At 43.5% G+C, this 27,401-nt stretch overlaps 1 protein-coding gene across 1 annotated transcript in view; it reads right to left on the bottom strand.

Moving 5' to 3' along the window:
- Window positions 1–1,941: 1,941 nt before the first annotated feature.
- Window positions 1,942–27,401, bottom strand: part of plxnb2b (plexin b2b) — a 178,955-nt gene continuing 153,495 nt past the window's right edge. The window contains exons 24-39 of the mRNA XM_086108318.1: window positions 27,087–27,223; window positions 25,929–26,029; window positions 25,485–25,714; window positions 23,085–23,266; window positions 21,347–21,413; window positions 20,298–20,444; window positions 18,608–18,764; window positions 16,588–16,688; window positions 14,382–14,466; window positions 13,971–14,122; window positions 12,817–12,977; window positions 10,117–10,264; window positions 9,543–9,607; window positions 9,385–9,460; window positions 7,813–7,887; window positions 1,942–7,173 (exon numbers count right to left, since the gene is read on the bottom strand). Of these exons, the coding sequence (XP_085964444.1) occupies window positions 7,069–7,173; window positions 7,813–7,887; window positions 9,385–9,460; window positions 9,543–9,607; window positions 10,117–10,264; window positions 12,817–12,977; window positions 13,971–14,122; window positions 14,382–14,466; window positions 16,588–16,688; window positions 18,608–18,764; window positions 20,298–20,444; window positions 21,347–21,413; window positions 23,085–23,266; window positions 25,485–25,714; window positions 25,929–26,029; window positions 27,087–27,223 (1,989 nt within the window). The 3' untranslated portion in view covers window positions 1,942–7,068. The remainder of the gene's footprint in view (window positions 7,174–7,812; window positions 7,888–9,384; window positions 9,461–9,542; window positions 9,608–10,116; window positions 10,265–12,816; window positions 12,978–13,970; window positions 14,123–14,381; window positions 14,467–16,587; window positions 16,689–18,607; window positions 18,765–20,297; window positions 20,445–21,346; window positions 21,414–23,084; window positions 23,267–25,484; window positions 25,715–25,928; window positions 26,030–27,086; window positions 27,224–27,401) is intronic.

The raw sequence follows: 27,401 nt of genomic DNA on the forward strand, positions 1-27,401 counted from the left end.
AATGGAACAAGCGGGGATTCTCAAATGGTGATATGCGCCCCTCTGGGGATGCGAGGGGCCTCCTGCAGTGTGTGGGAGTCTCCATAATCAGGAAAGTCGGTTTTTTTTCTTTTTTTTTATCTGTCTGGTTGGTGATGCCAGAGTTGTACAAACCCCAATTCCATTGAAGTTGGAATGTTCTGTAAAAAAAAAAAAAAAAAAAAAAAAAGCAGAATAGAAAAATAAGCAGAGCTCAGGCTGGTGCAAAATGGTGAAGCAGCATTGAGCTGTTGTGCTGTATGGAATAAGTTGCCAACGAAAATTAAGTCAGCCCCAAGTATAAACACTTAGAAATCCAGGTTAAAAAAATACTATACCCTTTTCCCATTTCTTATAATAATGTCATTTAGGGATTTTAAAAAAAAATGATGGGTTTTAAGTAGTATCAGAGAGCTACTTTCAGTTTCTTCCCTTGGCTTTTGAATGTCTTTACATCTTTTGGTTGTAAATGTTGTCTGTACGTTCTTTTCAAGCTTTTCATAAGCTACCTTGTGTTCTCTTTGCTTTGTGAATGTTTTCAGTGAGTGTGTTTGTTAGCGCTTTTCGATGGTGTGCTGTTGGTTGTGTGAAGCACATTGAGTTAGCTTGTATTTGGAATGCATTATAGAAATAAATGTTACGAGTAACAAAAGACAGCAGTGGACCCAAAAGCAGCAGTGGATCCAAATGGGAGACGATCATTTTTTCCCCTCCCCATTCAATAAATCTTGTTCAGATGTCATTTTCTTTGGACTTAAATTTGTGTATTGAATTGTTTAACACTTAAAATTCGTGTATTGATCTCTTAATTGTCTTTATTATTACGGCCGACAATGTAAAATAGTCAACGTTTTGAAAATACTTCAATCTTGGCTGTATCAACCTGGGAGACATTTTCACACATAAAACCAAGACAGCAACCCCCCGCCAAAAAAAAGCTCAATTAGATTTTAATTTTTTTACATGGGTATTTCCCATTATTAATCAATTACGCGAACATGAATCATCTAGATTCATTCCAGTATAACATGTACATACATGTGTAGACAGCTATAAAGAAATACATATATCCATCCATCCATTTTCCGAACCGCTTGATCCTCACTAGGGTCGCGGGGGGTGCCGGAGCCTATCCCAGCCATCTCCGGGCAGTAGGCGGGGGACACCCTGAACCGGTTGCCAGCCAATCGCAGGGCACACAGAGACGAACAACCATCCACGCTCACATTCACACCTAGGGACAATTTAGAGCGTTCAATCAGCCTGCCATGCATGTTTTTGGAATGTGGGAGGAAACCGGAGTACCCGGAGAAAACCCACGCAGGCCCGGGGAGAACATGCAAACTCCACACAGGGAGGCCGGAGCTGGAACCGAACCCGGTACCTCTGCACTGTGAAGTTGACGTGCTAACCACTGGACTACCGGGCCGCCCGAAATACATATATGAATAAATAAATATGTACCGCGCCACAATTACTGGAAATCCACATCTATCGTTGGATTCGTACATAAAAAAAAAAAAAAGAAAAACGTTTTTTCTTTATTTTCCTAGATTCATCACGCGGGCCACTGAGATGGCCGGCATGGGCCTCAAACGGCCCGCAGGATGCCAGTTGCACATCCTTTGTATATATAATAGGGATTCGGCTCCAATCATAGGGTCACTCTTTCGAACGGAATCAAATCATCCTCAAGTTAACTTATTATTTCTGCACGCCCAGGTTGTGTGCGCTGGCTGTCGCGCGAAGGCGAAGCACCGGAATGAACTGTATAAATACCAGTACAGTTCAAAAAGAAATTGGCTGTGTGGCGAATACGAGCCGGCAGCCCAAGGTGATTGTAAATCATGCAATATGCATGGGCGGAGAGACTTCCAATTGAAGCCAATCACTATTGGAAAAGTGAAAAGAAACACAGGGCGATATGAAGGGCATATTGGCCTCCAAGTTTATTCACACAGGAGCGCGTGATGAAATCTGGCTGTAAGAGCTCCATCCACATACACACACACACGCACATTTGTGCGCACACTCGCACACACGATGCTGCACTGGTTCAATTAAATTAACACAAGCAGATCAGATACAAAACCAGAAGCAGCTGAGACTGCAGCACTTCATTCACAATACGAACACATTCAATCCGATTAAAAAAAAAAAAAAAAAAAGGACCCAACACAACAGCTTTTTTTTTCATGTCTTTTTTTTTCCTTGGACTCAATGCATAGGAGTATACAGTCAGAATACAGTATTTCAACATGTTTTACAAAGATTGATACAGTATAGGAAACGAGAAATCATAAAAATAATAACTGCACAGCAGTAAGAAAGATCATTTGTCGAGTATAGGTATAAGTCATTGATCGCACACACTGCGGAGTAGCCGAGAAAACACAAGGTGGAAAATAAACACCACTGCAACAATTTTGCGCTCTACTCAGAAGTCTACAGAAGAAAACCCGCCCCTTGTACCCCCTACTTGTTTTCAGTTATTTAGCCGTGTTATAAACCTTTGAACGGGAAAAATTCAAATTTGGCTTTTTGGGCCTACAAAGCTCACACCACAGATACCCAAAAGAAACACACACACACATATCAACACTGCGACCATCTCAAAAAAAAAAAAAAAAAAATCACGATGAAATGTATTCAGCCTATTGGCAGTCAGGGTGGGAAGCAGTATTAATACCAGCATTCAATGGCGATACAGTTGCTGTCCGATATCAGTTGGGTATATACAGTCAAAAAGACCTATCTTACATAGATACGATTATGTAACCGAAGATGGTTTTCTTTCAAGATCGCAGTGATTCTCAAAAGTATGGGCACGCGGGCTCCTGGTAGTACGACAAAGAATCACAAACACTTTCAGTACGTAACGTTTAATTGTGGAACAACTTTATGCCACTTTTATCAGACTGATACCAGTACGACATTGTGTACCGATACCACTAGTACTTTTGATTTTTACAATTCTGACAAAACATTGCGAACAAAGACCTTTCTTTCTGACGCAGAGGATGAATCGTCGATGTGTCAAAGTGCCGCAATATAGCGCCAACCACAGGTGGGCATTTGTCAGTGTGTTAGTCCGTCAAAGAACTTTCATCAATATTTCACGCCCACCCACTCGGTCCGAGTCAGCCAAATGGCGTCGAGAACGGACTGACGGGTAGCACCTCACACGAATGTGCCGCATACCTAAAACGTAGCCAAATATTGTAAAAAAAAAAAATTACTGTATTGGATTGTAAATAATAAAACAGCGTTGTATACCTTTTGGTCCCACAGACCGTAATGACGTGTCACATATTTTTATTTCACCGATCACCACGCTGTGTGTGTCTGTTGTTTGTATTTATTGATTTTTCTTTATTTGTCGGCGCGTCTGCTTGTGCGACGCTTGCTTGTGATGTAGAAATTATCTTCTTGACGCCGATTGGCTGTGGCTGACAAGGGACGGACTGGACCCATGTAGGCCGGCCTGAAATGTTGACAGGAACTGAGTGACGATGCCCACTTCTGGCACCCACTACCGCCTCTGAGGATTTACGCAATGTTGGATTATTATTATTACTTTTTTTTGGCTTAAGTATCGGTTGCTAGTATCGGCAGCCTCCACGAGTACCCAACAACTTAAAATAAGGCCTGTATTGGCCTGATGCCGACACCCGGTATCGATACTTGCCCATTCCTAATCTTTATTGAACTTTTACGTGCAATATACAGTATATTCATGGATTCATTATTTAAGTGCAGTGTTTATTTAATTTGTATTTTCCTACCTTTTTAACACAGCATTAATGTTCAGACTGTGCATAATGTGACACTAGCTTAAAAAAATACGAAAGACGCTTTAAAGGCATAACCCTCGGTCTCGCTTTTCGATGCACGTTTAGGTCTCAAATGCTACTTGGTCAAGATGGAGTTGCTACGAGGTGGAAAACATTTGAGAACCACTGCATGATAGGAATTATTGCTGTATCGCGATGCTTTTGGTAAAATATCGCAATTCCCACCCCTAATTGGCACACACACACACGCACACACACACACACACAGACTGCTGCAGCAGGGCATCTATAGCATTTTAGACAGCACACACGATATCACAAGTCCAAATACATTGCTGTGTCTAGAGCACTATCGCCATCATAGGTTACCTAGAGAATAATTTAGAAACATTATATGTATCATCCTTTTCAATAAGGCACATTTTTGGTCAAAGAAAGGCTCTGTAAGAAGCTTCTTGCATCGCCTCTGCCAGTGAGAGGAGTCAACAGAGACGCCCGCCCAATCCCATGGCTGACGCCATTAGACTGAAAGTCTAGGAGGGTTGGAGGGTGGGTGGATTCGATGGTTGGGCAGGGCCAAGTGCTGTTGTTCTGGATGTCAGCGCGTGCTGAGACAGCAAGGCGGGCTTAGGTAGTCTTGAGGTCCGTGCACGCCCTCCCCTCGCAACGACAGGGTTTAACATTCTCGGGGGGTCAGGTTCCAACATGACCATACACGCGAGATACACGCACAACCGTGGTCGGGTGCAAAGAACAACCATGCTGCTGTACGCACAAATCCATTGCCAGGTACAACCACGGGAAGGTGTACACAAAACTGTGGTGGGCGGGTACGTACACAGGAGCGGTGAGGTACACATACAGCCATTGTCAGGTCCAACCGTGGGCCGAGGTACGCACACGTGATCATGATAGGGTGCACGCAAAACCATGGTTGGGCGGAGACGTAACCGTTTGGACGCACGCACACATTCATCGTCAGGTACACACAGAAGTATGATAGACACAAAAGCGAGCTGGGATTAAATATACAACCATAATGGGGAGCACATCCATCCAATGTCTGGTACACGCACAACCATGGGAAACAACCAAGGTCAGGTATACACACGCATAGCCACGATGAGGTCTACACACAACCATAGACAGGAGCACCCACATCTGTGGTGAGGTACACATTTTCATTGGCAGGTATACACACAGCCATGGTCAAGTGCACACACAGCAAAGATCCGGTACACACACAACCAAGGGCATACCTTTTTAAGGTTTACACATAACCATGATCGGGTAAACGCACACAAAAAGTCTATGTCAGGAGCTCAGTCTGGGGTTGTTTTTCTTTCCCCCCCTCGCTCAAAAGGCAACCCAGCGGACTCCCGTTTCGTATTCGTACACTGTTTTTCTTGGATTGGTTGTGTCTGTTCCATTTCATTGCACCCTTTGGTACACAAACGGGGGCGGAGACACATTATCAACAGGCGCATACGCAACAATGGTGAGGGTACACACACAACCACGGTCAGGTGCGCGGCCAAACATGCGACACACTCCACCGTTGGCAGGTACTCGGACAACAACGGTCGGGGCCCTCAATGACATCATCGTGATCATCGTCAGCCGAAATCACAGCGACTCGCCCCACCCTGCTTTCACACAATAATCCGAAAAAGCGTAACCAATATATACAGGACATTTTTGTTCAATATGTACCACTTGAGTAGCAACTGCGTACCTGGCAGATTAGTGACAGCAATCAGCAAAGGGCTATTATATAGCTTCAAGAGGCAGGATGCGTGATGAATATTTTGGACAACAGATATACATAAAAAATAAAAGAAAAATAAAAAACAAAGGAACAGGAACATCATCATACGAATCAAATATAAACATATTTACTCTTATTCTATTGCTCAACTGCTACCAGAGGCGGATATGATTAGTGAGCCTGTTCTCTCCAGAATTTTGTTAGGATTCGCTCGTATTGGTGGATGGATTTTGGTGACCTTTTCAAGCAAATTAAAACAAAAAAGTTATTTTGTCATTACACAAGAGTGCATTGACAAAATAATTACAGACGTGGGAAGCCTTTAGCAAGACCTTTAATTTGATGTGCGATAAGACGTGCTTAGTTACAAATTCGATTTTTTGACCTTCCGACGAGTAGTGAGCAAGCTTTTTTTTTTCCCCCCCCCTCCATATTAACACCCGACTAAATTCTGGTGAGATTTGCAAGCTGATGTGATCTGACGGTAGCTCATTGCAGGGTTGATGTGAACGAAAACACAAAGATAGCAGCAAAAAAAAAAAAAAAAAAAAAACTGAACCAAAATATGAAGAAGTGGGGGAGGGAACAAAAAGACGTGAAATGTTCTTCTGTGCTTTGTTTTTGAAGTGGAATGTACCATGGCACTGAACACTAAAGGGAGACAGACTGTGCTGTTAGTGGCTTCCACAAAGCACGCACGGCTTAAAAAATAATCGACGTTAAAAATAGATATATACTGTTGAGCAGTCAGTCATGCCAGCCTGTACATTGTCCTTGTGTGAGGACCCTTTGGTCTCAGTCAAAGTGGGGGGTGCAGGCTTCTGTCAAGTGGGGGGAGACAGGGGCTGGGGGGGAGGGGGTGAGTGGCTCCACTGACAGGAAGCGGGCACCTCTCGGCCCTCACGCACGACTTTAGGCATTCCGTGTACACACACACACACACGCGCACACATTAAAATCAGCCACTCTCCAACCACGTGGAATCATAAAAACACTATCTGCACCACCGGCTGATCCATTTAAAAAGTACTTTTTTTTTGTGTGTGTGTGTGTTTCCATTATAAAGCTTTTTTTTAAAGACGATAAAGACAGATTTAAAAAAAATAGATCATACGATTCTCAGAAGGAAAAGAAATTGAACATCTGATTATCTCCTGCCACAGGGGCTTACTTCTTTCCTTCCCTCTCTTTCGACGCTTCCCGAGATGCGTGCTCGAGGTTTGGCAAGTGAGCTTTAAGGCGTACCATTTTTTTTTTTTTTGTTGTTGACAGTGTAACACATCATCAACTCTCTTTGCTCTCCGTATGCATTTCAATAATACGCCACACAGGAGAACATTATTATTATTATTAGAATATCGTCCCAGGGCAGTAACGCACGCCACTCCTGTCTCGCTGTGATTTATCAAGCGCAAAACAAGAAGAAATAAGCCCCTGTAGTCACTGGCAGGATCCCCACCGATTATCCCGCCCGTCTCCGTCTGCGCGTTAGAGATCAGTCACTTTGTTTTCCAGGGCGGCTGCAATCTGCTGGAGCCGCAGGGTCAGCTGCTTACTCTGCGCCGCCGGGTCCTCGTCCAGGGAGGAGATGATCTGGGAACGGGATGGAGAGAAGAAGGCATGGTTAGGGACCAAAAGAGTTGGAGTTCAAGGAGAGTAAAGCGGAGAAGGAGTGGGTGGAAGAGGTTGTTGATTAAGGGTGATCATTAAGCTAATTGATTTATTCGCTTCAATTTTCCTTTTTTTAAAAATGTTACAAATGACTTGTGACGCCATTTATCCATGTTAATCCCCTCACCCCCTTGCACAATAGAAATAAAAACAATCAATTCCAACATGCCACAAAGCAACTCTGCTCCCGGGCGCTCCGATTTTCCTTCACACTCTGTGCGCTCTGTCCGACGCGACACCCAAATAGTGCGGATGGCATTTTCATTTAAATTTGAATCCTATTCCTTCATTAGCTTTTGTCGATTTCTCCTTTTTTGTGACCTCAAGTGGCAAGACAAAATGGACGCTTTAAAGCACCAGAAAAAAAAAAAAAAAACATTTCCTGAGAGCAATTTTCCAATTCACATCCTAGAGAAATGATTCCAATTAAAATTGCACGCAATCACTCTTCAGGCATGTCAAGTAAGAGGAGGTGGGTGGGGGGGGGGGGGGGGGGCAAAAGCAATAACAAAAGCAAGCAGCGGTGCGTTCACTGGAATAGACCGCCTTTGGGCCTCTTACCCCGTCGTAGTACTTGCTGGCGTACCGGTACAGCTGATGGAGAGCCACTTGTGTGTTCAGCTTGTCCGTGTGAGACTGGCCACAAAACAATGACAACAAAAATGAAAAATTAAAGAAAACGGTCACAATTAAAAGGCGCAACCCGGAGGAAACGTCATTCAACTTCAGTTAAAATGGATGTTAGATGCCTCGCTGGGATTCAGAGTCAGAAAACTTGATTTAGACAGTGGAAGTAGGTGATTTCTCCATGGCAAATAATAAATACGACATTTGATTGAAAGACTCTAATAAGAATATATAAATACTAAATGCAGTTTATGTTTAATGATGATGATAATAGTAATAATAATAACAAAACTAGGGCGGCCCGGTAGTCCAGTGGTTAGCACGTCGGCTTCACAGTGCAGAGGTACCGGGTTCGATTCCAGCTCCGGCCTCCCTGTGTGGAGTTTGCATGTTCTCCCCGGGCCTGCGTGGGTTTTCTCCGGGTGCTCCGGTTTCCTCCCACATTCCAAAAACATGCATGTCAGGCTGATTGGACGCTCTAAATTGTCCCTAGGTGTGAGTGTGGGCGTGGATGGTTGTTCGTCTCTGTGTGCCCTGCGATTGGCTGGCAACTAATTCAGGGTGTCCCCCGCCTACTGCCCGGAGATGGCTGGGATAGGCTCCGGCACCCCCCGCGACCCTAGTGAGGATCAAGCGGTTCGGAAAATGGATGGATGGATAACAAAACTTTGCAATCTCATGCAAATACTTTAAAATTCATGTTTCCCACCTTTGCTGTTCCTGTTGTAATATCATATAATGTTACAAATATGAAAAGAATAAAATTTAAAAAACAGATGAGATGTCTGTCTTTCATATAAATATATATTTTTTCTACTACAATTTTAATACTATATATATATATATACAGGTATATACAGTATATATACAGTATATATACATGTCATTGAAAAAATATAACAAATAACATGATGGAAATTTTTTTTTTTGAAATGACACCGTTTATATTAATTTGTTCAACAAGAGCGCAGTATGTTAATCAATATATTTTACCCTCAGCAGCATTCGTGTGAACGATTTTTTTAAAGAACATTTAAAAGCGCATATCATTGAATCTGTTGAACAAAAACGCAATGCATAAATCTATATATATTTTTATAACCACCACGGCCATTCGTGGAAATGCTTGTTCACCATTTGGAAAATCAGTTTTAAAAGTCAATTAAATTAAAACATACCAAGTTGAAGAATAATACATGTTCTATTAATTTTGGAAAAACAGAGCAGTACATATTTACATTGACAGTACTATTCTTTTTTTTTTTAATCCACAGCTCCATTCGTCGTGCAAATACTTGCTTTACAGCATTCACGCAAAAACCCACCTGAAAAAGTCACTTTTGATGATTTAAAACGGTTCATTAAAATAAAATAAAAAGGGGGCGGGCATACAGAGGACTGACTCTGTCATGGAGCTAGCCTTGGCCAAAGTCACGTGCGTGTTTTTCACCAGGCGGTATTAGCAGCGTAAGCAAAGGAAAAATGCCGGCTGGATGTGTGTCTTACCCGCGAGACCTCTGCCAGATGAGTGTTCATGTCCTGGTCGCTGACGGGGACCATCTGTCTGATGCCCTTATAATAACTGACGCACACATACACACACGGCGCTCAGATTGTGAAAGACACGACAACTTCTGCGAGAGGAAATTGCTGACGGCGCTTACTCATCCACCATCTTCTTGTAGGTCGAGATCTCCTTTGCATAGAGAAGTTTGTTACTCGGGGAGTCCTGTCCGCAAAAACAACAAATTCTTAATTAATACGGAGGTGCCTCGACTTACAAATTCAAATTTGTTCCTTGACAAGGTACACAACTCGAAAAAAAGCCAGAAATGGGATCTTAAATCATTTTTGTTTCCCTGCTGAAATTAAACTGTAATGTCATTCATCAGTGATCTGTAATTTGTGGTCGATGTGCCGTTTTTGATACGCAAGTCAAGATGGAGCCAAAGTCCTGTCTAAACAGAAATTGGCATCAAGGAGGTATATGGAAGTGATATGTCTCAACTGAAAGACAACTTTTGTATGTTGGGGAGGGGCCAGGTTTAGCCTGGGTTGTTAGAAGTGATGGTGAGTCTTATAAATATATACAGTACATCTATATTTTCCCAAATAAAATTATTTGATTTGATGTGAGATGAGTTTAAAATGGTATTTAAAGTGGGTTTGAATGACATCTTAATTTATTAATATCTGCAATTCTAAAATGGGGGGGGCCAAAACTGTGGTTGCACTTACCCGACTGAGTTTGTGCTCGGTCTTGGTGCAGGCGTCCATGAAGGTCTGCGCGATAACGGAGAGCGAGGCGTCCACCACTTCCGACACGTGGACGTCGAAGACGAAATGGGGGTTCTTGAGGATGTTCACCCAGAAGCGCAGAGGCAGGCTGCAAAGAAATACATGGCAAAGCCGACTGAGCGTTTTTTGTCAAAACAAACATATGAAGGCAAATGGACTTTCCATCTTCCCTAAAATGTGCCTGTGAACGAGTCGTTATGTACCGTTATGTAACAATGAGAACGACCACATTGAGTTTCTAGCCCAAGACATGATCAACTGCTCTGGGTGAAAATCTGGAGCCACTTTTAAGCACCCATAGGACAATACTGTCCAAAACACTCTCATGAGGAGGCACTATTATACAGGAGCACCCACTAATACAATCTTCTTCACTCCAGGGACATCCTGTGATGCCATCGCGAAGAATCTTGAGGGTTCTTAGCAGATACAATACAATACGATCCCCCCCCCCCCCCCCACTATTTTAAAATATTGGTGTGTGTCAAGTTCCTCCACATGTTCCATGTATTGAATGTTTATCAGCATTTTTGGGCCAATTTTTAGGGGTCAGGCTGGTTCCAATGGCGGGGGTCACCTGCTGAGTAAAAGAACAAGTTAATTTAATAGAGTGGATAGATTAGTCCTGATCGGATCGCCGATCGATTTTTTTTTTTTTTTTAATTTAAATTTTTGAAGTCACCGATTGGCTCCGAAATCCAGATCTTGGATAAGCTAACAATTTCCTTTTGGATTAAAAATAAAAAATAAAAAAATGGACGTAACAGTTGAACACATCGGAAGGCATTAAGGCACGTTGAGGAAGAATCAATAGCATTTCCTTTAAGTCAACTGTTAATCATGAATAATTCAGTGGAAGGTTTTAACGCTGTCTCACAATCCAAAAGCCAAACACAAGTGCTCCAAAAGGCAAACAAAAGGGATGTGAGCCGAGCAACAGCCCAGCCATGCTTGTCGGGGCTTCGCCAAAGTCTGACCTTTAGAAGTCCTCCACCAACTTTGAACAGCACAGACGGCACACTGCACAATGCTCGACTACGCTAACTGATTTCCCATCTGAACAGAAAACACCCGCTTCATTCTTTTCCAAAATAAGCATGTATATATACAAAAAAAAATAAATCTCCCTGATCTGAGCGTGTGCCCGCCCAAGTGAGACATGAAAGGCGCAGAGTGTAAAATAAAACACACACCGGGCGCCCCCCACCCCCCCCAAAAAAAAAACCCTCAGGAGGGTGTATAACACCAGCATAAAAATAACACTGTTGCAACAATCCCACAATTAAATTAGCTTGGGACACAATTACCATGTTTGTTTGTTGTTCTGCCTCGTACACACATTCATATTTAATACGTGGCCCCGCATTGATTTGATAAACATGACGGCTGGATGCCGAGTGTGCGGCGGCGAGTAATTAAATCGCTCATCGCCCGTCTTTGCACGGGTGCGCTCTTCTCTTTCCCTCCCTCTCAGCCTTGCGTCAATCACATACTTCGACATGCAACACGTTGTCTGGGGCGCCCCAGACTGCGCCGGGCGTGACACTAATTTATGCGCGGGAGCGTCACACGGGAACGGCGGGATTGCAAATGCGAAAAGCCACTGAGGCGCATTTTTGCATTTGAAGGCATCTCTTTCTTGGATAATCAACTTTTGTTTCTTGGGGAGAGTTAGTTGCGAAAACTGGAAACACTGTTGTGGATTAGACACCTCGGCGTGCGCGTTGAAGTGCTGGGGAAATTTGAGGCTGATGTTCAAAGTTTGAATGCCGTGCACAGGAATCGATGGAGGTTATTCGAGAACACCGGTTTTCAAAGGTAGTCGGGTAAAATATTTTCCTCCCGGACTTGTTTCAAAAACTAAAATGTTCTTCAAGAAAAGAGTCACCATATTACGGGAGGAAAGTTGGAACATTAAGAGAACAAGGTGTCAAGAATCAGTTTGCTACAGCAAGAATGTTGACATTTTACTCGAATGAAGTCCAAAATGACACGAGAAAAAATTTGGCAAACCAGGAAAATCAAATCATAATTTTACAAGAAAAAAAAAGAGACAAGAGATTCAAGCTTCTCAATATTATATGAAAAAAATTACAGGAACATGAAGCATTTTTTATTTTAAAAAAATTATAAGACTATGAGAACCGATTTTGTAACTTACGAAACTAATGTGAGGCTACAAGAATAAAGTTATCAAAATAACGTTATGAGAACAAAGTCCGACATTACAATTCAAAAAAAAGTCCAAAATCACAATATTACGATAAAAAGTAAGATTATAGAGAATATTTTCATAACACAACAAGAGGAACGTCGTGCAGTGAGCAGACGAAAGATGCACGATTGTGTGGAAAATAAAAGTAATTCTATTATGGTGGGAGGTGTGGGGGGGGGGGGGGTTGGGGGTGATGTTGGAATATAACAAAATGTAAAATGCCGCACATAATTAATGGCCACTCACAAAAGGTTTCTGATATAGTTCCTACAAGATGTCAGCAGACATTTTCTATTCAGTCAACATAGTTTTTAGCCACCAGATGGCGCCAAAGCAATATTTTGACATTCAACACCGCTATGGCCTGAGCGCAAAAAACAAATGATCCAAATGCACAAAAGTCCAGCTTTTTCACCCAATCTTACCTGTTGGTCTTCCAGATATGGATGGTCTCATCGTCCACATTGTTGTGCTTTTGCGCCTGCTCGTCCAAGAAGTCAAAAAAGTATTTGACCGCCGGCGGCACCACCGCCCCGGAGCACAGCACACTGCGGAAGAAATCGTCCACAAACTGCTGCAACGTTCCCTAGAAGAAACGACGACGCCCAATGAGTCAGGGAAGCGCTGGCAAAATTGGAATGCAGACGGGAAAACATCTGCATTCCACGTATGCAGACGTGAAACTATTTGAGTATTTGCTTGGGCTTAATGGCAACAACCAAAATAATCCACCCCTGTGACAACCCATTTGGAAGCTGCCAAAGCAACAAATCGACTGGTAAGGCAAATCTAAAGTGTGATGAAAAGTAATTTGCGGAAAAGAGGCAGAAATAACAATGGCAGATGGAGGCTAATGGGAAAATAATCCCTGAATATCAAAATGAAGCAAAAATGTGACACCTTGGCTGGATTTGAGAGTTGACTTCATTCTGTGATCGCGCTTACTTATCACTACCTACAATTGTGATCCCCACTGGGTTGAATGGGATTGCCACTAATCAAAATCACCGACATTTTTTTTTGGTCACCTTTTTATCAGGGAGAATAATACTGCACTGCACACATTGCATTGCACTTCATTTAAAAAAAAAAACTTGATTTAAAGACTAACAGGAAACTAACAGGAAAGAAGTACCAATAATGCAGAACATTTTATTTTGTTGCTTTCTATTTGAGTATATAATTATTACTTATTACTGTTTCCATGCAGTAAAATATTGTTCCAAAAACATTTTTGTGCGGCCGGAACGGTTTTATGTCATTTCAATTCAAATGAATGTATACGTATGATTTGAGTTACAAACATGGTCATGGAATTACCTCAGACTCCGATGTCAAGGCACCACGGTACTTTTTTTTCTTTTAAGTTGTGAGACTATGAGAATAATGTTGCACTTAGATAAGAATGAAGTCGTAATATTACGATTAAAAATCAAAGAGTAGATATTGCAAGAAAAAGAGTTACTGAAACGAAGCCAGCTACCACAAATAAGGTCAGATCAAAGAACTTTTTTTTTTTTTTGGTAATACAAAGGTGTCAAAGTGAAATAAATTGCCAAGAAGAGAAAGAAATGTGCACCTTGACAGAAAGCAGTCGAGTGAGATAAATCTCGGTGATGGCTTTGGTCATGGACTTGTCCTTAATGCTGCCCCGCTTGGACTTGATCTCATCTAGTTCATCAGTGGGCCTCACGAGGTGAAACACCTTGTCGTCTTCCAGCAGAGCGTTCCCTGAAACAACACGTTGAATCGTTACTCGCCGAAGAATCACAGCCAGCGTTTGTTGGCACTCGGCCGCATTTGAATGAACGTGCTCGGGACATCAAAGACACACGCTTTTATGAAATGCACATGAAAAGGAGGTGCTTCTCATTTGAAAGTAATCAAAAAAAAGTGTGGCTCGAAATAAAACAGGAATTAGCATGCTAAATGAGAACGGGGGATGTGGGTGAAGGCCTGGAGGAAATGTCATCCTTTGGAAAGCACTTACGCTCCTCGTGGTTTTCCTGGTTCTGGTCGTAGTTCTGCTGAGTATGGAGCACTCGAGACAGGACTAAGGTGGCGTTGTCGCGGACCTGCAATGCAATGCCAACAACACATAAACAACAGGACGACTCGGAAAAGACCTCCATCAAGGCCAATGGACAGGATACGACATAAGACAAGACAACCCTCTGGGAAAAAAAAAAAAGACTAAAAATAGAGTGGAAGAAGGTGTTACGTACAATGACTTTTTTCAACAATAGTGTGGCGCGTGATTTGTTTAAAACAATATTTTCAAGTAAAAAGAATATTTTTTTTGCACTCTTATTATTAGGAACAAAATTGTTTTGTGAGGAAAAAAAAGGCATGCTGTAAGAAAAAGTTTAACGGGAGTAAAATTGTCGAATTTTGAGAAAATAAAACAAAATCTACACAAAAGTCAAATCATGAGAGAAGGGGATAGTATGAGTGAAATAAGCACAAAAAAAATCCAAGAAAAAAAGGGAGGATTTTTTCTCAAAATTATGCAAATTGGATTGCACTATAACGATGAAGTTGTAACATTACAAAAAAAAGTTGGAAAGAATAAAGTTACGAGAAAAAGAAAAGTACAGGTGTTGATCAGGAGTATTAAAAAAAAAAGAAAAAACAAATATAATTATGAGAATAGGTCATAATTAGAATTAGGTCAGAATATTATGACCATAAAGTCACGATACTATAAGAATAAAGTTTCAAAGTTCAAGAATAACATTGGAATACTACATGAAAAACTGCGTAAACTTGGGGCAAAAATATTATTTTTGAGAATAAAGTTACACAAATTAACTTGTTCGATTGCAAGAAGAAAGTCGTAAAATGTAATGTTGCAAAAACCAAGTACTGTAGAAAATATTTTTTTGAAATATTAAAAAATAATCCTAAATCAACACCAAAAAGGTGTCAATATGAAAATCAAGTTGCCATATCAATTTGAGAAACAACAAAAAAAGTTGAACTGCTGCGAAAATAAAGAGTTTTTCTTTGGCCGCTCCTTGTCAAGTTTAAAGCAAAGCAGCTCGGTAGTTTTTGCATTAATCAAATAGTCTGAGAGTACTCAAGGTCCTCTTCCGTGGCCCCCCGAACTAATTCAGGACCAAAACAAGCGAGTGGACACAACAACCGCAGCAGCTCTTCCCCCCTGGGCATGTTTACAGGCCATTTTCTTCACAAACAGCGGCATTAGCGGGACGCAGGGGCCATGGATTCCGCTTTTAAGGGACAATGCCAGCGTTAACGAGAGCAGGGCACCGCAGAAGAAAGAAGATTTAAGCGCATGAAAGGCGGCACAGAAGCGGGATATTTGCGGCTGACCTTTGTTTTCGCAGGGTCGATGCGGTGAAAGGAAGATTTAGAGGGCTTCTGTCACTGCTTGAGGCTTGAGCTAAATGCTGCTCAGGGGGGACCGCAGCGCTTTTCTCGCTTTTTATGGTGTGTACTTTTCAGTGTGAATAGTAAACAGCCATGGCATTAGGTACACCGGCGTGCTCTGAATCGAGTGTGAAACAAAACCACTTTGTGGTCCAAGTACTCGTAAAGTCAGGAGAATTTAGTTGTAATATTACAATAAGCGGCGGTCCGATGGGCGAGTGGTTAGCCTGTCGACCTCACAGTGCAGAGGTCGTAGGTTCGATTCCGGCTCCGGCCTCCCTATGTGGAGTTTGCATGGACTCCCCGTGCCTGTGTGGGTTTTCTCTGGGTAGACTGGTCTCCTCCCACATTCCCAAAACATGCATGGCAGGCTGATGGAACACTCTAAATTGTCTGCACTGGTGACTGTGTGCCCTGCGATTGGCTGGCAACCGGTTCAGGGTGTCCCCCTCCTACTGCCCGAAGAGCGCTGGGATAGCCTCCGGCACCCCCCGCTACCCTTGTGAGGATGAAGCGGATCGGAAAATGGATGGCTGGATGGATTATTAGAAGTGGCGGCTCGATGGTCGAGTGGTTAGCGCGTGACCTCACAGTTCAGAGGTCGTGGGTTCGATTCCGGCTCCTATGTGGAGTTTGCGTGTTCTTAGGCTAGTATGCTAGCTGATGCTCTTGATCAGCCTCATGTGAAGGTGTTTTGTTGTTGCTTTTTTGGTCACATTACAATTTTTTTAAAGTCTTGCTTGGTTAAAAGCAAACGCGAAGCGCTTCCTATTTTCCTCTCGTCAAATACGACCATTACATACATTGTAGTGAGCCAGCGTGTTGACGCGTTTCCATCGGCCCTCTTTCTGGGACGTCAAGTCCAGATCGGACAGAATCTGTCCCGTGGAGCCCGGGCGCCACTCTGTGGAGAGAAGAGGAAGAAAAAGAGCTCACCACCACAGATGGGTACTAACCAGCCATCAACCAGCCAGTCGCATGACCCCACGCGTACAACAGTCAAGGCCCCATACAAGAAGCAAAGTTCTCAGAACCAGCCGAAAACGAAAAGAAATACATACATGTATATTAATATATTTATATCTAATCTGCGGCTGTGTGCAGACCAGATAGCTGACTTTGTCAGAATTTTTCGAAAAGTAATTCCAAAAGCTGATTGGCAGCTCCACACTTTTGAATGGAGATGAGATTAAACCGCCGCGCAGACCTGGGTGAGGGCGCCGTCGTGGCTCATTTACAATTAGCGCCACATGAGAGGGTTATCGTCCCAGTGCGCTACGAAAGGCGACAGATCTGCACTTATCTGAAACGCAGAACGGAATGAGATCGGCCTCGCGCGTGAGAATTGGGGTGGGAGTGGGGAGGAGGGGTGGGGGGGGGCTGTCTTTGATGTGGCAAAAATGTCTGTGGAGATTTGAGCTTTTGAAGTTGGCTCCCCCTAGATTTGCAACTTCAGAACTTTGTTTAGCGAATAAAAGCTTTTCCTTTTTGCTGATCTTGATTTCAAAACACATTTTCAAAAGGAAGCAACTGTAATTCTTAACTATCAGACAAGTTTAAAAGTAGTACAGTGGTACCTCTACTTATTGTGCATAATGTAATTAAACAAAGAATAAAGAATAAAAATCATGGTCATTAAGCTTTCAACTGCATCCTCATCGCTTTTTGCTCACTTTAGTTCATGTTCTCTCTCAGAAGTGTTTTTTCCCCCGGTGTTTTGTAAAGAACTGATCCAAGGACGTTTGCTTTTGTCGGCTTTCAACAATCCTTCAAAAATGTCCAAGGCAAACAAACATCAGCATAGTGAGCGATCGCCCGACTGGTGAACACTTTTTCTGGGAGATTCGCATTTACGTTAAACTATCGGAACGCCTCGTGGCCCGAGGGGCGAATGACGAGGACGCTGCATCGACACATAGCTTATCTGTTTCTCTATGTCCACACATAGACACATACGGTCGAAGTGCTTCTTAGCCAATGGGATGCCAGGATGATGCTCGGTAGTAGCCAATGGCAGAGCAGCTAGAAGTATGTTGCCTTCAGGAAACTCGGAGCTGCGAGTGGCAGCCCATACAGTATTTTTACCTTTCATATCTTGAAATTTCTTTCGTAACAAGAGGCGATATTTTCCTGTTGAGGTGTTTCGCAACTTGAACATTTTGTATGAAGAGACGTTCGTAAGTAGAGGTGACACTGCAGTTTAAAACTAACATCAAAGAAAGACTACTCGCCCTTTAGCTTTCAGTGCAGCAAACATGCTCGTGGTTGTCTTCTCTGGTCATTGGCCATGATCTTTCAGCTACATGTTGCTTACATCAGCTAGCATCTGCTTGGTAAAACTAACATATTTATTGAAAGGAGGAATTTGAAACTAACATATTGAATGAAAAGGATATTGAAGGAATTTGCACCAAGCTGGCAGATGCTTTCCTATTTCACGGCCAGTGACTTTTCTAGATCGGTTGTTTTCATCAAACTTCCTCTCGCTAACATAATTTGGTTGCCTTCTGCGGTGGCTGGAAAAAAAAAGCCGAAGAAAAGGCATGGTGCCCCTTTTGAGGTTACACTGCGTTTGGACGGAGGAAAAAAACGATCACCCGTAACTTTAAAAGAGACATGAGCAGCTAAGTGACGCTGTCACTATATTTAGCTTTTCTGAGCCCTTTGATGACTATTCTTTAAAGTGACATGAAACTGCTGAACGAGTTCTGCTAACATTGTAAAATGATGGCCATGCTTCGTGGCAGCCCCCCCCCCTCCTCGCGTTTAATTAATTGAAATTGCGAAACCTCAGTGCCATCCGACTTTCAACTCTTGACTCACCCAGCGTGACGCTGTCCACCTTGGGCCGCGCCGAGTACGGCAGGTTCCTGTACACCTGCTCGATGATCTTCTCCTTCACCTGCGAGATGGTGTCGCAGCTCAGAACCTTGACGGGCGTCACATCGGGGCCCTCGCCGTGCACCAGCACTTGCAGTGTCTGGCAACAAGACACAAGGAAGTCTCAAACACACACGGAGATTCAAACATGGCCTCGCGTACACAAAAACGAGTTAAGCGTAGGATGTAAGGTCATCTTGACATGAGCAATTCTTTCAAAAAGATATAGAAATCAAATAACGATGGGCAATGGGGCTTTTTTTATTGTGAATGTGAAATCCACTACTTGTAATAAAAATATATAGATACATTATAATAATAAGTTCAATGGGAAGTATGCCCCTTTACAAATGTTCAAAATGTAGTTCAGCCTTTGTAATTTCCTGTTTGCAATGAGGATGGCCCACTGCAGCATACGAGATACTGGGGGAGGGAGATAACAGGGTGCAATAAGCGAAGAATGTGGGTCGCAAGAAAATGGACCGCTGCAGCGAAGTGGAGACTAAGGGCAGGGCATCTATATGGCTGCTTCATAAGTGTTGTTTTGGCATTGTTGTCTTCCTAAGTTTCGAGTTTAAAAAGTACAATGCTCAGGATTTGAATTCCTATTACTGAATTCCAATTACTCTCCAGGGAAAGGGTCAAACTTGCCCAACTGGATATCACGTGGCCTCCCACACGAAAGTCACATGCACGCACACAGTTCTGCAGTTAAGTTGTGGTTGTCATGGGAACTATACTTTTTTTCTTGCTCTCTCTCTCTCTGAAACACACACACACACACACAAACACACACACACACACTCACACTCACACACACACGGGCGGTGGCACTTGATAGTAATTCTGTCACCTCAGCCCGGCTCATGACCACGGCTCAGCGGGAGCAACTTGAGTCACTCGGCCAGGAACTAATTGACCACTGGATGCAATCAAAAGAATGGCGAGGGGGGAGGGGGTGTTAAGGGGAGCGGTGGGGCGGTGACAGGGGTGTGTGTGTGTGTGTGGGGGGGGGGGGGGACAATCCAATTCTACTCGCTCTGCATTTGAGTGTCAGTGTGATGAGCAGCCCGTGAAATCCAAAGTAATCGTGGAGGCCTGTGAAATCAAGTCCATGGGAGGTTCCGGGGGGCAGGGGGACTTTCCTTGCTTTTTACACTGTAATTCAATCACAGGAAGAGATCCATCACCGTGGGGAGACACGGCATGATTGTGGGCTAATTCTATAATTGTCCTTGACATCGCCATTACCCACCGGCATTTTTATTTCGTTTTTTATTTTGTGTGTGTGTGTGTGTGTGTGTGTGTGTGTGTGTGTTTGCTGACTTCGACGGTGTTCACATTCGCTTTTTTTTCCTGAAATGCAGGGCAGGAAAAATTCCAAAAGGATACAGCAGTGATTTGTAATAGTTCCGTGTGAGAACCTGTAGCATTTCCAAGCTGAGCTGTGAACGCGTTGGGTTGCCCTCTGTGCTTTTTGGCACCCTTGAAAAATGGATGTCAGACAAAATCAGCTGGTGTCCTCAGGGCGATCTCTTCCGCCATGCATCCAGTTACCATGGCAACCGTGAAGTACAACCAGGCAATCTTTCAGCAGCTGTTATAATTCTATATATTCGCACGCCCATCTCACCAGCACAGAATACTCCACATCATCGCCCAGCAGACCCGTGTCGTTGAGGGTGTACTTGGCTTTCTTCACTTGGGCGTCGACGGGTCCTTTCTCGATCTGGTGCTTGATAGCCCGGAAGAGTTTGTACAAAGGCTCGCCTGCCGAGTCCTGATGCACAAACAATTGATACGATTCAATGCATTGTGATTATTTTGGGGCTAAAAATAAAGTAAGTACCCTGGGAAATTCGAAAAACCATGCCACATTGAATGCATCACTCAGAACAAGACAACAACAATAAAAGTTTACGGCGAACACCTGGCAAAATTGGACAAAAAGTGTAGACTCAAGACAGTGAGAAAACAGATGACTAAAACAAAGTGGAGACTGAGGGCAGCAAAAAAAATGGAGCACTGTGACAAAGTGGAGAATGAGGGCAAAAAAAATCTATTGCTTCATTCAAGTGGAGACTGAAGGCAGTGAGAAAACAGAGCATTGCAGCAACCTGGAAAACGGGCAGCAACACCACAGAGTGCTGCTGCAGATTGGAGAATGAGAATGAGGGGAGTGAAAAAAATGGACGGATACTGCAAAGTGGAGACTGAGGGCCAGGAAGAAATGCTGTAATGACATAGAAATGGAGGGCATCATGGAAAAAAAGAGTGCAGCAGCAAAGTAGAGAAATTACACAGCATTAATATATACAGGTGTAGAAAAATGGAGACTGTGGGCATAATTAACCCACGGACTGAGGGCGGCTACAAAATCATCCGTTGCAGCAAAGTGGAAACTGAGGGAAGCATGAAAACAATGCTGCAGCAAAACAGAAAACATGGGAAGCAACATACTGGACTGCCACAACAAAGTGGAGACTAAGGGCAGACAGAAAACGGACCAATGCAGTAAAATGGAGAATGTGGGCAGCAAGAAAACAGACAATGGTCTGTTACAGGAAAGAGGAGACCAAAGGCAATGAGAAAACGCTTTGCTGCAGTAACGTGGAGAATGCGGGCATTTTGACCTCAATGATCCTTGCATGGCGTATGCATCTGACTGAAGTGTGTTGCTACCTTTAGGAACTGGTAAAGGCAGATGGACATCCAATTGCACAGCATCCTTTCTACCACTGTCTCGGATCTAAAAGACAAATTATAAGACACAATTGATTAAATTTATGGACAGAAGACCCGTCGGACCTGTTGTTATTTCTCAGAGGCCATAACATGGAAAAAAAAAGATTAGAATACATTACGCCACTATATTCTAACAATTGCAATAGAACAAACACATTTCAGACCTTTTTAAAGCACTCCAATCGAATTGATGCCTTATTTCTTATATGGATCGTTGACCACAGGTCATTAAAAAACATAACGTTAATAAAACAATGTAATGTTCAAATGCCAGCAAATAATGTCAAGGCTGCTGAAAGAGTGCCTATATTTTTTTTCAGTGCTCCTGGGTCAATTGTCTCAGTGACAGCTTGGAATGTGGTGACGTGCATTCAAGACAGCGTTTGTCCACAATGTTGACAAGGCATTTCTGCAAAGCCCGTCAGTGTCAGTGTCGATCAAACTACTCCATACTCAGCTGACACTTTGATGCCTCGTCATGACAGATATCCACTCGCGGTAGCCTCGGTCGTCCCGTGCATTGATAGTGGTTAGCATGCCTAATTAGATGTGTTTAAGAGGGGTAAGCGTGTGTGTGTGTGTGTGTGTGTGTGTGTTGGGGGGGCGAGAGGAGGGGGTGGGGGTGGGGGGGCTCATGTTGGCGCAATGACCTAATCAGCATAATGAGCCTCTCCACTGAGGGATAATTAAGACGTGCATTTGTTTAACAGCCAGTGGCTAAGTGGCAAAACACGGCAGAGAGTTCAAGTGATCTCGGCGCATCTTCTGCTTTGGACGCGTTGACCTTCACGTGATCATTTTGTTCGTGAGATGGAAAAAAACAACAACAACATATATATATATATACACATACACACACACACATACATGATCTCATGAGGAAATGAAAAGGCACATTATAGAGACCCACGTGTCCCGGTTGTGTATTATGCCCTGATAAATTACCCTAGAAACTGCATTCAGTATTTACAGGAAATTTATTACGGGAAATTGAAAATATAAATTCGTGTCTCCTTCTGACAAAAAAAGGCTAAAATTTGCAATAACATTTGCATAAATTTCCAATTAGTTTTCTTTATATAATGGAAATGTTCCAACTTACCGAACTGAATATTCACAAAATTTCTAACGATTACCACTCGTGTCTCAGGCTTGAGGAATAGAAAATTCATTCATTCATTCATTCATTCATCTTCCGAACCGCTTTATCCTCACTAGGGTCGCGGGGGGTGCTGGAGCCTATCCCAGCTGACTTCGGGCAGTAGGCGGGGGACACCCTGAATCGGTTGCCAGCCAATCGCAGGGCACACAGAGACGAACAACCACGCACGCCCACACCCACACCTAGGGACAATTTAGAGTGTTCAATCAGCCTGCCATGCATGTTTTTTGAATGTGGGAGGAAACCGGAGTACCCGGAGAAAACCCACGCAGGCCCGGGGAGAACATGCAAACTCCACACAGGGAGGCCGGAGCTGGAATTGAACCCGGTACGTCTGCACTGTGAAGTCGATGTGCTAACCACTGGACTACCGGGCCGCCCCAGGAATAGAAAATGAGAATGAATTTGTATTTATTATTAAAATGAACTATTTTGCATACGATTTTTTTAAACCTCTTCTATGAATGACGTGTAGGGTTTAAAAAAAACTACTTTTCAGGTTTCTTCGCTCACCGTCGCAGCATGAGTTTCGGGTTTTTGCTGTGCACGTATTCCTCCATGAGCTCCAGCAACAGCGTTCGCATGATGTCCGTGTAGTACTCCAGCTTGCCGTGTAGCGCCACCGTCAGCAGGGAAGCAAAATACACCTTGGCCCTCGCGTTGAAGTCATGACTGCGCTCCAGGGTGCGGATAAACTACAAAAGGCGACACAGAAAATGTCAGTGAGTAAGCAAAAGGACTCTGTTGGTGTCCAAGAACGGCAAAAGGGGAGGAAATATTTACACAATGTTTTCCGCCGGGAGTTTCAACATTGGAATTCAGAAAATGTTCAAAATGTGTCTGGATTGGCTAACATTGATTCGGCTCTTTTGTAACGGCTCACCTGTTTTCTGAAGCTGAGCCACGATTGGTTGTTACCCGAGACCTGAGCAACTGTGATGTCATTTCCAGGTGACAAAAAGTAACAAAATGGCCGCCACCTGAGATGGCTACAAACGGCCGGATTTTGCTGCTCTTATATAATATTACTCCGAATGCTGTGTTTAGTGTCACAGGACTACATCGAACAGATTCTTGAAAAGAAAATGTTGGGGTTGACTTCCCCCTACAGCACTTTGTCTGAAACTGTGGTTGTTTTGAAAGTGCTCGACAAATAAAGTTGACTCAAAAAGCCTTTAGCTTCTCGCACGAGCCAGCTAGCTGCCTGTTTGTCACTTGTGTTTGTGTTATGTTTTAACATTATACACCACATTTGTGGTTGGTTTTCACTTGGAGGTATCTCTGTAAATGGTTGAAAAAAATGTATGTTTATCATGACCAACGGCACACCAATTATAACGAGGGCGGTAAACATGGTTGTGCTCCACAGTGAGGCTTAGATAAAACACAAATGAGAGGCAGGGGAAGCTCTCCCAGATTTGCAGTTAACACCTCCAAGGCTGCTTCCGCGCCAGCCGTGTTGGATTATTAGAAGCCTTCCAATCTGCTGCTTCGCCGTGTCGACAGCCGTCTAATATTGGACCCGTCAGCATCTGACAGTGGGCGCCAGGGTAAGACAGGCCGAATTGAAAATAGAAGCCAATAAAGGATTCCACGCTGAGATGTAGGAGTGTGAACAGGCACACATATGTGGGTTTAACAAGAGGGAGTGAAAAGATTTCACGAAATATTTAAGACCAAAGCGTTACTTAGATGAGTTGCTTTCTTAGGGTGAATTAAAAATATTCATAGAAGCAAAACAAATCCACTTTTATCACCTTGTGGGATTTTCCTGACGAAAGCATCATTGTTAATACTCCCCCCAAGATGAGTTGGCACGTTAGCATCTCGACGTTAGCAGGTGGAGCATAAAATTACAGCAAACCCATCTACACTACGTCATTATTGGTAAGCGCCGGACTAATCAGAAGACATCATCGGTCGACAAGTCCGTAACGTGCTGGAGGGTAGCATTAGCTACGTAGCATAGGGAGGGAATACGGTGGAACCCTTTAAGGGAAAGCGGTGACTACAGTGAACATTTTATCATGTTATCAGGTTACAGGTTATCATTATTTGCGCATGAAAGGGTGAAAATGTCACAACAGATGATCCATTGGCGGTAAAGGTGATCTGCGCGTCAGTTTTTGCATGTAACACCATTTTGCTGGTGTTGACTATTTTTCGTACGTAAAACACAATTTAGTTCATTTCATGCACCCACTGAATTTCACATGCAAAATTATATTTTTAAAAAAAACATGCAATAGAAAATTACAATAAATCTATAAAATAACATGAAAACAACATACAGAAAAATGACAAATCCCCAAAAAATACTTAAATAAAATGTGAGTGAAAATCTTCACCGTGCTCACGCAAGATAAAATATAAAAATAAGAACATAACATGCATAATATGAAAAACAAACATGCAAGGCATATACAAATAAAATGCATAAGATAATGTTTTGTTGTGTTTTTTTAATCATATAAAATAAAAAAGCTAATCCTCGACAAAGGCCAAAATTCCAATAACAATCTCTTTCCGGAAGTCGCAATCTCTGCAACATCACAGCACATTTCATTTGGATCTGATCCAGACGGTGCATTTGCTGGTACTCTCAATTTTAAATGGAAGATCCCATCTAACATGTTCGGCCCCAGTTATCTCAGCCGAGGCTTGAAATTTGTTGCGTGTATAATGGATCTTGTGCTATTTGCGAGCAAGTTGCTGCCTTTCCTGGCATTATGCACCTTCCACGCGGTGTTGCTGTTTAATTCAATTTTGATGTGCTTGGAGCAAAGCCGTCTCGGTTAACGCGGCGCTCAACCTAAAAAAAGCTCGTCATTATTCTGCAACAATAGCAATAATTGTGCATCGTCCCGCCGTGATTACATGGAATCCAAGTCGGGAATTAAAAGCTGCGCTTACGTTGATGAGGAAGGTCTTGGAGTTGAGGAGGTTGGAGAACTGGTTGAGCGCCTGCGTCACGGTGGCCCGCCGAGCCTCCGGGATGTCCAGCTTGCCGGTGATCATCACGTCATTGGCGCCGTCTTTGGAGGGCAAGAAGAAGACGCGGTCCGTGTAGGTCTTGTAGTCCAGGAAGGGGATGCGACCCTCGCTCAGTTCGTTGGTGTGGTCCTCCATTTCGATCATCAGGTCTGGCGCACAAAAGTAGTGGGAAAATAATATTACGGCAACTGCACCGGTACATTCTCAATTACTTCAACAATTACTTCCTTTGTTGGTCTTGCTGCCAAGGAACTATGCTATAGTGAATTGAGGAGCTTCATGTAGTGCTTGGCCACAGTTTTAGAGTACCGGTATTTGTATGTGTGTGTCTGTGGGTGTTTTGCATCAATTGCTGTCACCTACCCGTGAATTCTTTCTTGCAGCGGTCTCGCACACTCTCCTCCAAGTTCTCCAGCTGGTGCTTTACCTTCTCGTACTCCCTCTCGGCCTGTTGACTCTTCCTCCTGCACACACGCGCGCGGTTACGGCGTTGCTCCGACATGATTCCGATCAACACTTGCGATGGCGAGGGGCGGGGGGGGATTAGGCTTCCGTTCAAAAGCTTCATTGCCTAAATCCAGTTGTTGTGCACAGCTCTGCGGCATCCAAATATTTGCCTTCGTTGACTCCGCCACTCTGACTGACGTTCAGGTTTTGTCAAACGAGTATTTGTCGCTGCTGTTAGTATTGGTATAAGGATTTCTTCATTTTGCCGGCGTGTCAGTCAGCCGAAAACTCGATGACGTGGCAAAAGACACAAGCACCCCGGAGAGCGTATAAAGACAGACTGAGCTGGACGATCGAATGAGCAGAAGCTTTTTCGAATTTCAAAAGCAATAAGAAGCGATAGATAGACACAGAGCTGACATGATCGTCATACGAGGTGATCTGAACAAGCAATGCCTATTAGGGCAGAACTGTGAATTGCGTTTGCCATCGCGATTGGATAAAATGCCATTTTGAAAAACGCGGGCGTCGCGGAAGCCTTCAGAGCAGGCAGAAAGTTCTGTAACGTCTCACAAGACATTGTGAGACGGCGAACACGCTTAAGCATTTTCGCCTCGCAAGGTTAAAAAAACAGCTTGTGTGTCGGGGGGGTGGGAGGGGGACAGTGTAAGTGTGTTGTCTATTTTGTGACACTTTGGCTGCCGAAAAAGGGTTTTGAAAAGGGCTGACTTTGATTTACGTGCCTGTGACATTTGAGCGCACACACACACACATACACACACACACACACACAGAAGGCGACGGCGTGCGGCGACTTGAGCCAGGACGGAGTGAAAAACGCATCAGTGCAAAGTTTCAAGCGGGCAAATATGAAGAGGAAAAAGAAATAAATACATTCGCAAATCAAATTGTAATTTTGAGGGAAAAAAATGTACGATATGGATGTGGCATAAAGTTCAGCATCCGAAATTCGGTGAACAACGGCGTTTGAAACGATGACATTGCGCGAGTGTAACTAATTGGCGCGCAATACGCCACGGTGGTTCGTCGCTCAGACGAAACAGAGGGACTTACCTGTAGCAATAGACGGAGATGGCAATGATGAGCAGCATGGGCACAATGACGGCGGGGATGATGATGTAGAGCGACAAATCGTTCTTCGTCTCGTACTGCACCGAGCCCACCACCCACTCTCCTTTGCCAAACTTGATCTGGGGGAGGGGGGGGGGGGAAGAGGGCGAATAAAAATAGGGCGGAATCTTATTATCAAGCGTGTTTCGGACATTTATTGGGGTCACGGTTACAAACGGCGACGGATGGAGCAATCGATATCATTGCGCTGCGTTTTTTTTTTTTTTTTTTTTTTTGCAGAACCGCCGTGGGGCCTTT

Source organism: Hippocampus guttulatus, chromosome 4, assembly GCF_054856545.1.
Source record: "Hippocampus guttulatus isolate MCC_2025c chromosome 4, RoL_Hgut_1.0, whole genome shotgun sequence".
NCBI lineage: Eukaryota > Metazoa > Chordata > Actinopteri > Syngnathiformes > Syngnathidae > Hippocampus > Hippocampus guttulatus.